General features: G+C 37.7%; 1 protein-coding gene across 1 annotated transcript in view; it reads left to right on the top strand.

Moving 5' to 3' along the window:
• Positions 1–11,592, top strand: part of RUNDC3B (RUN domain containing 3B) — a 53,564-nt gene extending 41,972 nt beyond the window's left edge. The window contains exons 9-11 of the mRNA XM_086466681.1: positions 8,391–8,537; positions 8,908–9,023; positions 11,447–11,592. Coding sequence (XP_086322807.1) covers positions 8,391–8,537; positions 8,908–9,023; positions 11,447–11,592 — 409 coding nt within the window. The remainder of the gene's footprint in view (positions 1–8,390; positions 8,538–8,907; positions 9,024–11,446) is intronic.
• Positions 11,593–15,441: the final 3,849 nt, after the last annotated feature.

Raw genomic sequence — 15,441 nt, 5'->3', positions numbered from 1 at the left:
TTTTCCAACATTCTTTTAAAATAAAACACGTGTTAGATGATTTCTTGAAAAGCTTAAAATAGAAAAAGTGAAATATCTGAAGTTATGACCAAGAAAATCCAGTGTAGCATGTTACTTGATTTCTTGAGCAGGAAGCTTTTATGAGCTTTTGTATTTGGATAGCAAATGGTTGAGACTTAGATTGGTGCTTTTTCTGTTTGCCATTGAGATATTCTTATGCAACCACTTAATAAAATTTTCAGTATTTTGTTATCCAAATTATAACCCAAATTGCACTTGGCAAATATTTTTATTTGCCGCCTGTTTTCCCTTCCCATTTCTCCATTTCTACTGTTCTTTTCCCTGTGTGAGTAATTTCTTTGGTTTTTTTCCCCCCTCTCCTCTTGGATCAGATTTTCATCCTGTGTTTTTTTCATTCTGCAATTGCCTTAGAATTTAGATGTCTGTCTTACTGTTGGCACAGTTTGGTCATTGTATTAATTCCCATTCAACTACTGGGAAGTACTTACATTACTCACAGCTTGCTGCTTTTCTTTTTCTTTAGCCTTTTTTTTTTTACACACCAACATGGTCTTCTATCCTTCAAAGTAAGTCAACATTCTCTTATTCACTTTTTCGTAGTTAGAAACATGGCATTCTGAAGGAGCTTATATGCTGGGTTTGGCAAATGCTTGTCTATGTAGAAGATCCATCTTACAGTTATAATGTTGGAGATCTCTGTTGCAACTCTTGCTGGCTTAATATGTGAGTGGAAGTTTAAAAAGTATTTGTTCTGTCCACCCAAAGTTTACCCAACCATTTTGCAGTTCATACCGCTGTTTTTACTGAATTTAAGGGAAGCATGTTAAAATGGCAAAAAAACTATTGAGAAGAGCACTGGTTCTGGTGAAGTTTTCCTGATCTGTTCTGAAAAAAGATCTTGATGATTTCTTTTTTTCCCCTGCCCCTCACTTTCATAGAAATGTTCTTTTAAAAGAAGGAGTTCAGCTATAGACAGATAAAGTGTATTTACGTGACTGACATGGGAAAAAAAAAAAATCTTTGGATGACAGTCTCTGTATGAGAGGGTATTTACAAAAGGCAAACTTGATAATCTGTCAAAAAAAAAAGCTGTTTGCTATGAGCCCTCTATTTTTCAGCAGAAACGGTCCGATAGTTGAAGAACTGAATTAAACGCTGCTCTTTACTTTTTTAACTGATTGCCAGTGGAGTTCAGCATTCTTTTTGTTTTCAGTCAAGACCTAATATCTGGGGAAACAGTTGTGCCTGTTATCTTCCTCCAAATAATCAGGCCCGGTTATTTGTCCAAGGACATAAAGAGTGTCAGTCACACGTAATATTGGACACTAGCACATCAGTGCAGTAGTATTTTAATGAGCACATGTAAAGTTAACATATTGTAGTGTGTTTTGATCCATTCTGGATGTCTGTATTCTGAAATAAAATCTCTACTGTCATGAGACTAGAACTCAAGAGTCAAGCTGCCAGTATTTCTGCCAGTATAAGCTTATCCAAGTTACTCCGAAGATCAAGGAAATCGAAGGCTGGATAAAACTGATGACAGTAATTTTATTACTGGAGGATATTTCAAGATCTCTAGGAGATAATAGAGGACTAAAAAGATTGCTGAAGAACCTTCGAGGGGATCTGTTCTGTGGCACAACTAGTACTGTTGCTGTGACACACGAAGATCTGTTGGCCAGTCAGAAAGAATATGAAAATGTGGGGCGGTAGGCCATACCTGATTTTTTTCACTGCAGTGGCTGCCGTTAGAAAGTCTGCTGGGATCTAACTGCTCTGGTACTTAATTTGGGGAATATTGTGTCTGTGCACAGGGCACAAACCCGAGAGAGGTGATATGTTGCAGCATCAAACTCTACTGGTAAGTAACTCATTTTCATACCTGCTGATCTAATTTCTCAAAGTCCAATGACATACCAGTCCAGACAGCTCACTGTCTTGCTACAGTACGGACAATTTGAGAGTTCCCTTTTATTTTAGAATTGCTCTTACAGATTTTAGTTATATTCATGTATGCTATCAATTTGAGTTTGCATTCCATATTTCCTGTCCTAAACAAAGGTTTTTAAAGCTTGTTCTTTCTTATTCAAATGTTTGTTTTTTTTTTTTTAAGCTTTTATTTTCACTTTTACTTTTCACTACTCAGGTAGTTCTTGAACTGGAGCATTCATCTGATATAATTCCCTTTCTTAGGGAATTAGTCTGTTTGGTTTATTTCCTGTCTACATCTGCTGGTAGGAGGGCAAATTGCCAACTGGACTGGCATTTTCTGGATTTGGAGAAATTAAACTTGCAGGTAAGAAATTACTGGTTTTTCATAGGTACGATTTGAAACAGAACTGACTTTTTGTTTATTAAACAAAAATTCTGTGTGAATGAGTCTTTCAGAATAAGCTTCCAATGGCGTGGATCTGGATTTGATCCAGAGGAAACTGGAGATCCAGTCTAGCTGAAATGAGACCAGAAATTTTATGTGGTTACCAAGATAAGGCTTTTCTGTATTAGCTTGGACTAAATTTGAGATAACTTTTTTTTTATTTATTTTTAAATTCCCAGAGGTAATATAGTTACAGTGTAGTAAGTAACCAAAGGCAATCCCCTTTTTAGATCACTTCTGTTTTTCATGCAGGAACCCTAGGTACAGGTTGTCTTTTGTCCCCATCCCCTAATATGAATGAGCAAATCAAGTCAGGTCACACTTTCAAGATGCAGAAGTCTTGATGTGTTAATTCAAAGGAGTAATTTCTTATCAATTTGAGAGATATCTGAGCTGCCAGAATCAATGCTAGTGCAAACAGAACAGTTTGTGGGATTACCTTAGGAATTAATTTAAAAAAAAAAAAAAAAAAGCTTCTTTAAAAAAAATAGTAAAAAAATTACTATTTTGATGATCCATTTTCAGAGTGGCTCCTACGTGGTTGTACCAGCACAACTGAAAGGGCAGCACACTGTGGAGCAGGGATGGCAGGGAGCAGTGATTTTACAACTGCGTTATGTGTGTACCATGCATAATGACCTTCTGCTTGTGCTTAATAAATACGCTCAGAATAATAACTCATGACATAAACATCTCAGATAAAATAATAAAAGTTGAGGAAATCAGCAAGTAAATATTCTGGAGAGTACCTGACAAAGCCAGGGCCAGTGAAGAATGTTTATCGGGAGACTTCACTAATCTCACTTTTCCCTACTTCTTAAATACACAATTAAAGGACTGAAAGTCAAAAGCGTGCAGAGACGTTTCTGGGAATAGCTGTGTAAACCGGATGTTAACACTGTGGCTGTTGCTGTTATTCTTGAATAAAAGTAAGTAAATTTACAGGCCTGAAGGGAGTGTATGTATCTGCCCTTCAAGCAGGCACTTATTCCTAGCTTGGGAGTATGTTAGTGTTGATTAGTTAATGAATCATCAGTATTCTTTTGTAATAGACAGGAATTCATTAGCAGGATGTTTTTACTGAATACTTTCCTTTGTTTTCTAAGATAAGCTTAATTTAAATAGGGGTTCTGATGTAGAGAACAAAAAATGTGAATGTAAACCAAACATTTGTTAGTTTTTAATGATGTCTTCTAGTATTAAGATGATGTTCTCATCTCTCTTGCTAATAGTTTTTCCTAACAAATTAGTAGTTGCAGTAATATTTTGAATTCGTATGGAGGTTTTTTTAGACATTAAAAAAAAACCACCACAATTTAAATGTCAGAACATAAACAGGATATCCTGGGCTAACATGATGAGACTGTGTATGTTATACTTCTTTTACATGTGTGCATTACAGAAAAATCTATGCTATGAAGTAATACAAAAGGTATTTGATCATTTTAAAAGCAATTTTTGAAAAATACATTCTGTCTCCAGCATCACCAATGCCTCTCTTCTGTAATAAATCCCAACAAGTGTTTTCCTGGGTTGGCCTCATCACTTTTGAGGATGAAAATAGCAATTCAGCAATTACTTCCAAAGGAATTAAAAATATTCTCTCTCTGCCTGCCATCTCTTCACTATTTCTTGATTTTTGTAATGTTTTTCAGAACTCTAAATGCTTGTTAGGGTGAGAATTGCTCAGGGCACAAATGTTGAGAGCAGGAAAAAAAGTTTTACTTCTGCAGATTACAAACGAGAGCTTCTGCTACTTTTTGTCAATGTGATTATAAAGAGATGGAAATGATTAGGGTAGAGAAGATACTGATGAGTCGAAGGGGTGGGGGGAAGTTTGCAGGCTTTCAGACAACCAAGAATTTTTTCAAGTCTAGATTAGGTGACATACCATAAATCAGTTTAACCCCCCTGCTCTCGTAATAAATTCTTAAATATTCTCCCTACTCCACACAAAACCTTCTGCACTCTGCAGTCTCACTGTGTTAGGGCTGAATAGGGTGTCCTGGACTATCTCACACTGTGCTTTTCCTTCATTCAAAACATAACCATGCACTCTTTTATTAAGATCCACTGTATTCTCCATGTACCAACTACCTTCCTCAGATTATTACGTTTAGAAGCAGTTGTTATCATCTTCGTTTGGGCTTTCCAGTTTTATATTTCCAGTCTGAAGAAAAAGACTTAACAGCTTGTTGTATTTGCTCATTTGCTTGTTTTCACACAAACTTGATTGTATTTCCTCCTTTTTTGACTTCCCTCTATAGTGAACACTTTTGTCTCTCTTACTTTTCCTCTCCCCTTTTTGGAATGCCCTTGCTTTTACTCCTGTATTGAATGGCTTAACATACTGTCTGCAAACCTTATCTCACATCATCCTTAAATCATCATGGCTACAAAACCAATAGAACAATGTATTACTGAATTTTGTTTGAGAACAGAACTGCATACTTGTGATCTTCAGTGTTATGATTTATTATGGATTTTGTTCCATATAAGTTATGCTTATAAGTGATGAGGTGATATCCTTCATAAAATCTAGGCTTTGAGCCTTGGTCTACAGGCATTCAGGTCATTCTGATTTTCAGTTGTTTTTTCTCACCAGCGGTTCATTCTTGGGAACAGAAGCAACAGAATAAAATCTGTTTGTACATATGCTGCTCCATTTCAGTGTGTTTTCCTACAGGCCAGCATTTTACATAGAAGCTTATATATTACATTATATTATTTTTATGTGAACTTTTGGTAGCACTTTTTAAATATTTCCCAGTCAAGGCCCAAAGAGTTCAGTAGTTCCACCTTTTATATGTGTGTAAATAACAGAAAATACTCATTTTACATTTTATTCTCAAATATTTTATGAAACTTAGAAATTCCACAAATATCCCTATTTGCCATTTGTACCTCTCCACCACTTCTTCATTTCATATTTTTGCTCTCTGAGACTTTATTCTGATTTTTCCTTTGAAAGCTTTTATATGCCAAATTTATTTTGCTGTACTAGCAGATAAATAAGTTTTAATAGTAATGTTCTTCTTTTGGTTAAACAGCCTGCCAGTAAACATATCGAGGAAAGCTTATAATCTTCCTTGCACACGTTGTGATCAGTAAGAAAAGTCCTTCTCGACACCCTGCCATAAGGCAGCCTGTAGCTGGCCAGTACTAGTTACGATGTTTGCGTTCCATCCACTCCTGCCTCAGATAAAACCAATTGTTGTCTTCTGAGAACTCTTAACTTCTAGAAAGAGCTCCTCTTGTCTGACCAAGAGCAGGACAGCACTCAATAGTCTCGTGCAACACTTTTTCGCATTGGGTGTTTTGAAATTTGTATGCTTTTTTCATTAAATCATGGTCATGTTTCCTTCCTTTTTAATGCCTTTCTACAGTAAACACTTTTGTCTCCATTTCTTTTCCTCTTCACATTTTTGAATATTTGTAGCAGGATCATTTTTGCCTCATGGTGATTAAGAGTTTGAGGATGATGTATGCTGTGTAGACATGGCACTAGGGACATGGTGCAGTGGTGGAGCTGGCAGTGCTGGGTTAGTGGTTGGACTCGATCTTAAGGGTCTTTTCCAACCTCGATGGTTCTGTGATTCTGTGCCATTTAATACTTTGACTCTTGAAATAAGTGCTTGATATGCATAAATTGATACTGCCTTTTTTTCATCTTGAGTGAATTGCTGTTTGCAAGCAGTGCCTTTAGTAGGTCTTTGCTGCAGTGGAATCTCATGATACTTCAAAAAATGGCTGCAAGAGAGCAAACAGCTGAATTATCTACATGGCTGAAAAAATAGGTGGTAACTACCAGCACCTGCCGTGAATATTTTGTCTAACTTCCTATTGCCTGTGCTACTATTTTACATATAGTGAACGCTGTGTTTGGAGTGATTCTGTCTATTCAAAATTATTTTTTAATGTATTTTTAAAGATTCAAAATAAAAGCATAGAAGTTTTAAGAGGAGAATAGTTACTTCCATATCCTGCTTGGTCCCTGGTTTTCCTCCTGAGTGTGGTGGAGTAGTTTAAGTAGTGAACTACTGAAACTGTCTTATAATGTTGTTATGCTAAAATCCCTGCAGCAGTTTGCCTAGTCTTTGCTTCAGAATTTCTTTGCCCACATAGGAAGGGTGACATTTCAGGTTACTGTAGCATAAAGATTTGTGGAAAACACCTCAATACAGAAACGTACATAAAATTCCACCATTAGCAACGTGTCTGTAGACGTATGGTCTTGTCCTCTTTGCTCAACATGTTTATTTAATAATAACACTGCTGCTGAGTTGTGTCCTGATAACAAAAAGGAGTTGTCCAAATGGGAATTTGCATGTAAGAATTCGATGTGTATGAATTTGCATTTAGTTACTGTGTGCGTAGCTGTGCCTATGAACTGCATCTTGTTATGAAACTTGTATGAAAGCATACAAGGAGTCCTTTGAACAAGGAGATGATGTGGCTAACCTCGTAAGAACTCGCTAGGTCACCGTTTCTGTTTCCTCAGATCGACAAGCCTTTAACAGACCTGTTTAATGCTCGATGTACCCTAGGGCATTAGGGGAATTACATGGGAAGGGAATACCATAAAAAATATTTGAAATTATTGAGAACTTTGGGTTATAAAAGTGGTTATTCTCTAGACCTCTTAGAGAGGAGGGTGAGGGGGCAGAACCCAGGGTGGAAAAGTTGATTACTTGCATGAACTCTGGGGGAATTTGTCGTCTTGAGAAAAGGTTCTTGAAAATAGATCTGTTGGTTGTGGTGCTTCACCAACCTTCTCTTGCAAAATTGTTGTGCATCTGTCTCCTCTTTCAAGCTCAGCTACTAAAAATCCCTTCCTGAACTCACTACTGTCTTGCCTTGTTTGTGGGAAATTTTGGCTCTTTGGTTGGTGTGGTATGCTCTTACTGAGGTTCTTGTCTAAACAGTTCAGGTGCCACCAGAATAAACGCTGCATTGTAAAAACAGACCTGTTGACACTGTCATTTGCAAATTCACTTGAATATATCTGTGCATGAACAGTTACTTAATTTGCTAAGCTTTTTGGCATTTCAAATAACAGCACAGCATTTGGCTTTGAACTCCTGAGTACGTTCGGTGTGGAGATACCTAACGTCAGCCATTTGCTTCAGGTCACAGGTAGTCAAACGTGTTGTAAAGCAGCGTTTTACTATTGCCCAGTATTTCGTAGATTGGAGGATTTATGGGTTAACAAGCAATATTACTTTTGTTTCTAGAATTACGCTACAGCAGTATAAGGGTAGGTTGGAGGTTGCCTTGTACTAGTGGAAAAAGGCTGATCTTGTCTTGGAGCCTGAAGAACTGTGTCCTTTCCTTACCTCTGTATGACCGTTGGCAGATGATTTCCAGTATTGGCATATTAGCTCCCCTGCTTCCAGAATTTTAGAAAACTGGTCTGCTTCACAGGAGTGTGAGGCAAAACTAATAATTTGAACGTGCAGGGTACTCAGCCCATTTTCTGTAATGTAAAAACAGAAATTACTAGAAAATGTAAGGTGGTGGAAAACAGGATAACTCTGTGTTATGTTTTACCTAGAAGCATATAAAAGGAATTAACGTGTCTGGGTTTTAGTTCATTCTGCAAAAGTATTGGGGGGTGGGGAGTGGGGTGTTCAAACTGCAAAAAAAATTGAGGGGGGATACATCACGTTCCTGGAGTTGGTGCGCAGAACAGTTGGCCTGTTAATTACCATTGTGCTGGCAGAAAGAATCTTTAGAGTGCAGTTGCTTTTTTTATTGCTTTTGCAGAAAGATTCTAATTTCATTTTTTTCTGTTCCTAAATACGTTTCAAGAGGTTTCTAAGCTGCTTCCCCTGGGAAAAATGAACAGTTTAATATGCTTTGTGAAACTTGCCATCTGTTGGTCACTTGAAGTAGAATATCACCTTGGTCAGGACTATTTGTCCTGGTTTCTTTCTGTACCTTAAGGAATCACATTTAATAGACTGAGATTTACTGCTTTTTGTATTCACAGGACTGTGCTAAAAAATAACGACTTGAGATCAAGACAAGAATTAACTACTCACCTCACCAATCAGTGGCCTTCCCCAGGAGCTCTGGATGTCAATGCTGTTGCCTTGGACACTCTACTCTATAGAAAGCACAATCAACAATGGGATGAGTAAATTAAATATTTATTTTGATTCACCCTTAGAGGAACAGGGAAACTCAAAATTATACATTTCCATTAGCATACTCTGAAATGTACCGTATTGGAATTACCTGTTACAATGTATGAGGATAAGCTGGCAGAAAAAAATCATTCTCTTGCTTACTATAAAAATTTTCTTCCTTTGGGCTAATTTTGAAAAGAAAAAAAAGGGTATCATTGCTTTAGAGAAAGTGTTTTAGGAAGCAAACAAAAAACCATGGAGTGTTGAAAGAAGAGAGGTCAACTGCCTAGGTTTTCTTTAGGAAACTTTTTAAGGAGAGTTGAAGATACCTAGTTAGATCTTTAAAGGTGTTACTATTAAATATTACTTGCTTTGCAGGAAAAGTTTTCAAAGTCTGGACCAGCTTTCAGCAGAAGTTAGTCTTTCTCAATCCTCTCTGGATCCAGGTCACTCACAGGATGGGAAGCAGGATGGAATGAGCTTGTTAAATGAAGGTACAGAGCCAGTCTAGTGGCTTCATTTTTTTCTTCTTCATAGCTCTGAGCTTCAGTGCCTGTAAGACGACTTTTCAGTGTGAACAAAATATGCATTGAACAGCATGTTGTTTCATTGATACGCAAATGGCTTCAGTTTCCCTAAGGACTAGACTTCAAATCAGTTTGGCTTTATGAAGATGCCCAACCCTCCACCCCAATAATTACTTGACTTTGTGCTGTATTTAAAGTGAAGCTTCAAATATGTTGTGTATCTTCCATCACAGAACCAGAGACAGCTCAGCTACAAGGAGGTTCTTCTGTCATCTTTCTGCTATAACCAGCTCAAATCTTTGGAGTTCTTGAAGTTGCCTTTTTATTTGTTTGTTAAAAGAAAGAGTAAAGGCACTGGATTTGAGCTGCCACTGTCATTCTTACGTCTTTCACTCAACATTTATCTGTGGATTAAAACGGAAACAGTGTCTCTGTTACAAGAGAGAGAGGAACACACTATGAACCATGCTAGTATATAAATGTGAGGTACACATGTCCCCTTTCGAAATATGTAACTTACTAAAGTTTAGTTGCTCCATCTTGTGGGCAATTGTGAAAAGTAGAAAAATGCTGGAAGACTTCTGAAATTCCTGTAAAAAAATCCTTTTTGTATCTCATCAAATGTTAACTTTAGATCAACTTGATGATACACAGCCTTAGTAGTTCATCATGGTAAAATTTCTTGTTTTTAAAATATCAAGGTTGTAAAATTTAAAACTTTTTTACAAACTGTAAACAGTCTTATCTAAATTATTTCAAGTTAGCTTAGAGGGACTGAATAGAATTATGAAGAAAGTGCTTGTGCAGATCTCCTTGCAGCTGTGTTTTTGCAATATTAATCTTTTGGAGCTATGCTTTGATTTATCTTCTGTAAATTAAAGTGTGTCAAAACCACTGGTCATAACCGTTTGGGTTTTGATTTCAACACTGTCTTTAAAGGTAGCGTAATATCTCGCTTCTAAATTATCAAGGTTCATCGGTACCTAAGGTTTAATGTAATTTTGTAAGACACAGCACACGATCCTGCTCTTAAAGTACCTCTGCTCTAACTCTCAATATGGCAGTTCTAAATAAAAGATTAGAAGCAGTAAACTTTCACATTACTATTAAGCTCACTCGTGTAGTCAGACTTTTAGCTTTACGCTTGTTGGCATCAAGGTCTCTGCCCAGACACTGCTCTTTGAGTATTTTATGCCCTCAAATTGAATGAGGTCTTTAAAGGGTAGTTTTTACGGGAATAAAGATTTTTCTAAAAGTAAAGACTTTTTAGAAGAGCTGGTCTAATTCACTCTTTAGGGAAAGCTATTCAGTCACTTGAGAAAAGCTCAGTAGAGGTGAGACCTAAAATCTACTGTAAACTGCTAATAAGACCCATAAGTGCTGCAAGAGAACTACATCTCACTTATTTTTTTCCATAATGAATTCTTGGGCAGGGTGCGGTTTGGGTTGTTTGTTTTTTTTCTTACATCCTTCTCATGAGAAGAAAACTCTTCTGCCAGGAACAGAAGAGACAATGTTAAGAAATGCTACTTTACAGATGTGATTGTAAAACATTCTGGTAGCCTGGCTTATCAGTAAAACTTTGTGCCTGTGACCTTTTTAAGTTCGTTTTAATCTCTAGTTTAAGCTGATGTTTTCTATTTTGCAGGTGAGCCAGGGGGATGAGATAGGTAGATGCTGGTAGATCACATTCTTTATGATGTAATTTATTAGTGGAGTTGGCACAAAATAACTTGAATGGATATTCTGGGAAGGGAAGATGTAAAATAAAGAGAAATTGTCCAATGCGGTCTAATACCTCTAGGTATGTTTCATGTGAGCTGTGCAGTGTATTTGGCTGACAGGGCAGGTACTGACACTGCCGCTCCTGCACTGCAGGGCTTTTCCCAGCGGTCGGAGCCTAATGCACTTCAAATTACCCAGTTAAAATAAACATGTTTTGTGTTTTATAAAGAAATATATCCTGATTCCAGTTAAGTCTATTCCTTTCTGAGAGATTTAAAATTAAATCTCTGGTACTGATGTTGCATTAGTAACCTCACTTACATTTATGTATAGTGCACTCGACTAAATCCGGTGCTCGAAGTGGGAACTTCGGTTCACCAAGTAGTCAGGGGAGCCTCTGAATCTCCCTCCGTGGGAGATTGGCTCCAGGCCAGCCTGGCATGTGCGGGTGGGGATCTCTTTACCACCTAGGCAGGGAAAGTAGGGCATAAATTCCGTGTTTTCCTAATGAAGAATGCATGTGCTGAAGCAGGACTGTGTAATTCGTCATAGTGTAGGTGGAACAGCTTCTTCTGCCCCCCCCTTTTTTTTTTTTTTTTTTTTTTTTGTGGTCAGGTCATCTTGTGCTGTAATGTTATTACCTTAATTCTTGTTTTTCTTAACAGGAAAGGAAGACACTCCATCACTGCTTGGTCTTTGTGGCTCTCTTACATCAGTAGCAAGCTATAAATCTCTCACAAGTCTGAAATCGAGTGAATATCTTGCAAGTCCCACAACAGAGATGACAAGTCCAGGATTAACACCATCCTGAGATACTTACGAGAAGGAAGAGCTTTGTGTCATATGCTTTTGGTTTGTGTTCCATAAAACGACTTGCAATGAAGACTACTAGTTCTGAGTTAAAAAATAAGCTGCTTTATTTTTTCTTTTCACGGTTACCCATTTATTTCACAAATTCTGTCAGTTTTCATTCAAACTTCTTTTTCCTGCAGAGGACTTTTCAGATTTTCTATTTTAGGTCTTGAAATATTTAAAGCTCTTGGTCAGGTACAGGACATATAATCTGATGCTTATGACTTATTTTTAAAATGAAACAGTTGGAAATCAGTTCCCTACTTAACTGCCATGACTTCTGTTTCTCCTTGCAATGGCCTGGCCCTACTCTAGCCACGGTGCTTCTCTGCAGTGCTTTAAATATCTGCCGACTTGCAGAACAGGCAGGGAATCCTTAATGCCAGCCTTTGTAGGCAAATAAATATTTTACCTAAAAATCCAGCTTTTCATCTGTGTATGTTGTGCAGGACCTCAAATAGCATATTTAATCTATCAACAGCTCTTCTCAAGCTGACTCGATGTTAGATTTTGCATTCCTGCTGGTGTCACGGCACTGCGGAGCTGCCCAACTCGTGCTGAAGAATCACACTGAAACATTCTTACTTGTCCTTGAAGTTGCATATGAGTAACAAATGTGAGTTGATCATGTAAATCAAGCATACTTAGAAATTTTTAAGTGTTGAGGAAACTCACTACCTGCTTTTGAGTGACCTGGGTTACAGATAATCAAACATTATATGAGAAATTTCTTGGTTTATTGGCCTTGCTGGAAAGAAAGGGCTAAGGACAGTGGGGTTAGCACCTTGGGCAGTCTGGATTGTGTGTTTATTGGCAAGATCCCAAGCAGAGTGAAAAAGGGGAAACAAAGACAATGTAATGACAGTATTATCATGTTAAAGATTTTTCTCATTCCTGTAGTAGTGCAATAGGTATTTTTCTTGATAGGGTAATATGGCAGAACTTATTTAAGTCAGTTTTCTCCAACTACATTGATTTAGATTACTGATAGGAAAAGAAAAAAAGAGGAGACATTTTTTAAATGAAACTAACTTTCCAGATTACCCTACAGTTTCCAAGTTTGCAAATTAATTTTTGAATTTCAAACTATATTCTTAATTCTTTGTAAGATAAAATGGGATCCTTTATGAATTTTGCTAATCAAGATAACGCTTATCAGTATGATCAGTAACTTTTTTAACAAAACTTAAATGCATGTAAGTACGTTGTATTTATAAGAGCTAGGGAAAATGCTTTTTTGTGCCAAAGAAGTTTCATAAATTGTTTACATGAGTAGTTGCAATACAAGACAGGTTTTTAATTATTGCTTACTCCTGGGTGTTTACAGTATGTCACTACACTCTGTATGGTGTTAGTTGATTTGCCTCTCGTGAGGGTACCTTGGCACTACTACTACACTCTGGTCATCTTAGAGTGGGCTTGAGAGAAGCTTGACTAAAAACTTCAGGAAATGTGTAGCCCTTGTAAGCATGAGGCTACGCCTCTCCGGAACTCAAGGCACTGTTGGGTTTAGCTGGAGGAGGCTCAAGATACAGCTCTTGAACTCTCCAGTCCACAGTGCTGCAGGTCGTTCCGTCCATGGCAGGGCAAACAACTACAGATGCCATTTTAATGAAGATTTTTAATGTCAAATACACCAGACCTTGTCTTTCAAGCCCTCATGTACCCACCCAGTTAATTTCTCTGTAATAAACTCTGGCCATTAAATCCTTTCATATGCTGTCAGAATGTCCATTACTTCATGTAACTTTTATTTTTTGTTAGCACATTAAGCACCTGTTCTCTTATGGCAGTTGAGAAACATTATTAACCACTAATTTGTAACTGAGAGATGCATTTTTACTACAAATACAGTGAGGGAATCCATATTGCACAGGTTAACATTCTACATCGAGGTACGGTGATTTAATCGCTCTTGTTTGCTGTTAAACATTTCTACATCCTGCTACACGAGTATTTTGGAGGGGGCTACAATCATGATCTCCAGTCATGTTCGCTGATGGCTCTTTTCTTGGAGCTACTGGTGTGAAATTCATGTGTCATTTAACTGAAGTCTTTTAAGTAGTCTGACACCACTGTGAGCTTCTGGCTGTCATTTTGTGCATGGGAAATCAGTTTCGTCTGTCTTTCTCAGTTCTAAACGTTAATCTTTTTTCAAAAAAATTTTAAAAATGCCAAAACTGTATGTTTTGTTGCCTTGATGTTCCATAAATGTTGCATGTAAATTAAACATTTTGTATCATCGCTAATTACTAGTATTTGTCTCTATTTTAATCATACAGGATAAAGTAAGACAATTCAGCAAACTAGAATCCTACTGAGTTTGTAGCAAATTCTTTTCTTGCAAAACAGGGAGACTTTGGTTTTGTCGCTGTATTTCATTCAGTGCAGTCCAAAATCAGCTGTTACTATTTTCTTTCACTTAGGCCTTATTTTGAGGCTGTAGCGTAAAATTACTTTGAAAATCCCGATGGGGGAACACTGTCAAAGATCTCCTACAGCAGTGCCTCTCGCCTGCACCGTATGCTATAACTTGGTACCCAATGTCTTTACAACTAGAGCATTTTTCAGTGTGTGAAGGATGGCCAAACACATGCTGGGATACCTTCTTCGTGGTAGAATAGGGCTGAAGTCCACTTCTGGGGTAAAGCACACCTAAAAGTTGGTGTCTTGATGACCTGACTACTGAGCTGCTGTTATACCAGCACAGCCCCTCATTAAAATATGCAAAAAATAAAATTCAGCCGCTCTATTGAAAATGCTTGACAAAATGTAGTTAAAAATAACTAGATGTAGTTAAAAATAATTTAAAAGACGTCATACAGAGGAAGTTCTGCCTCAGTAAGTCAGGTGTTCACGAGCAAGCGAGATGCTGCAGCTGCTCATACCCCACATGCGCTGCACATGCTCTGCTCTGGACCCACCTGGGGTTACACCAGCAAACTTGGCCTGCAGTCCCAGGGGGTCCCAGAGGCAGTGGGTGTGGGGAACACACTCCTGCCTTGGAGCTTTGTGCCAGCCTTCGCTCCCAAGGGAGCATTCCTCCTAAACGCCTGCACAGGCAGCTGTCTTCACTGCCTGGGGGCGACTTCATTTCCTAGAGTGTTACCTTAAACTAAGAAGCCGCTGCAGCTCCTATCAATGTGTTCACCATGTGCTCTGGGTTTCTAATGAGCACCATGTACTTTTTCCAGTTTGACCTAAAGCATTTTTCATTTTAAATACACCCAAGAAGAAACCAAAGGCTAAAATGTGCTTTTACACAAAACACAGAGCTGCAAATAGCAAACGTGCACAGAATTGAACATGTATCGAGCAAGAAGAAATAAGCATTTATTGAATTCATTCTATATCAACCTCCTTATGGAGGAATAATCATATCATACCACTGGAAGCCCAAAACATTTCTAAAGAGTCACACTGAAAATGAACACAGTGGCGGTGGTTATTCTTCATTGCTCTGTCCAGCCTCAATTTTTCTCCCCTTTTAACTGTCACTGAAGAACAGTCAGCACCTCTCTTCCTCCCCCTGCCCCTTCTCCTTTCTTTCTTTTTCTCTCTTAACTGCAAGAGAAATCACAAAATCTTCAATGATAGTTTGAGTTGCGTGTATTTTCTTAGTCTTAAGAAAAAAGTGAATTTATCCTTTGTGAAACAGTTAAAAATCAAGTTGTATTTAGTTACCAAATGTAATGGCAGAAATTCCCTGGGAGCTCTAGAAAAGCCTTGACAGATTCAAATTTGGCACAACTTTCACCATATATTTTGACTTCACACAGTTGGATGAAGGAGAATTAAGGACGTTCGT

The sequence above is a fragment of the Leptosomus discolor genome, chromosome 6, assembly GCF_034619465.1.
Source record: "Leptosomus discolor isolate bLepDis1 chromosome 6, bLepDis1.hap2, whole genome shotgun sequence".
In the NCBI taxonomy this organism is placed as follows: domain Eukaryota; kingdom Metazoa; phylum Chordata; class Aves; order Leptosomiformes; family Leptosomidae; genus Leptosomus; species Leptosomus discolor.
The sequence above is the reverse complement of the archived record's forward strand: the minus strand, read 5'-3'. Positions and strand labels throughout refer to the sequence as shown.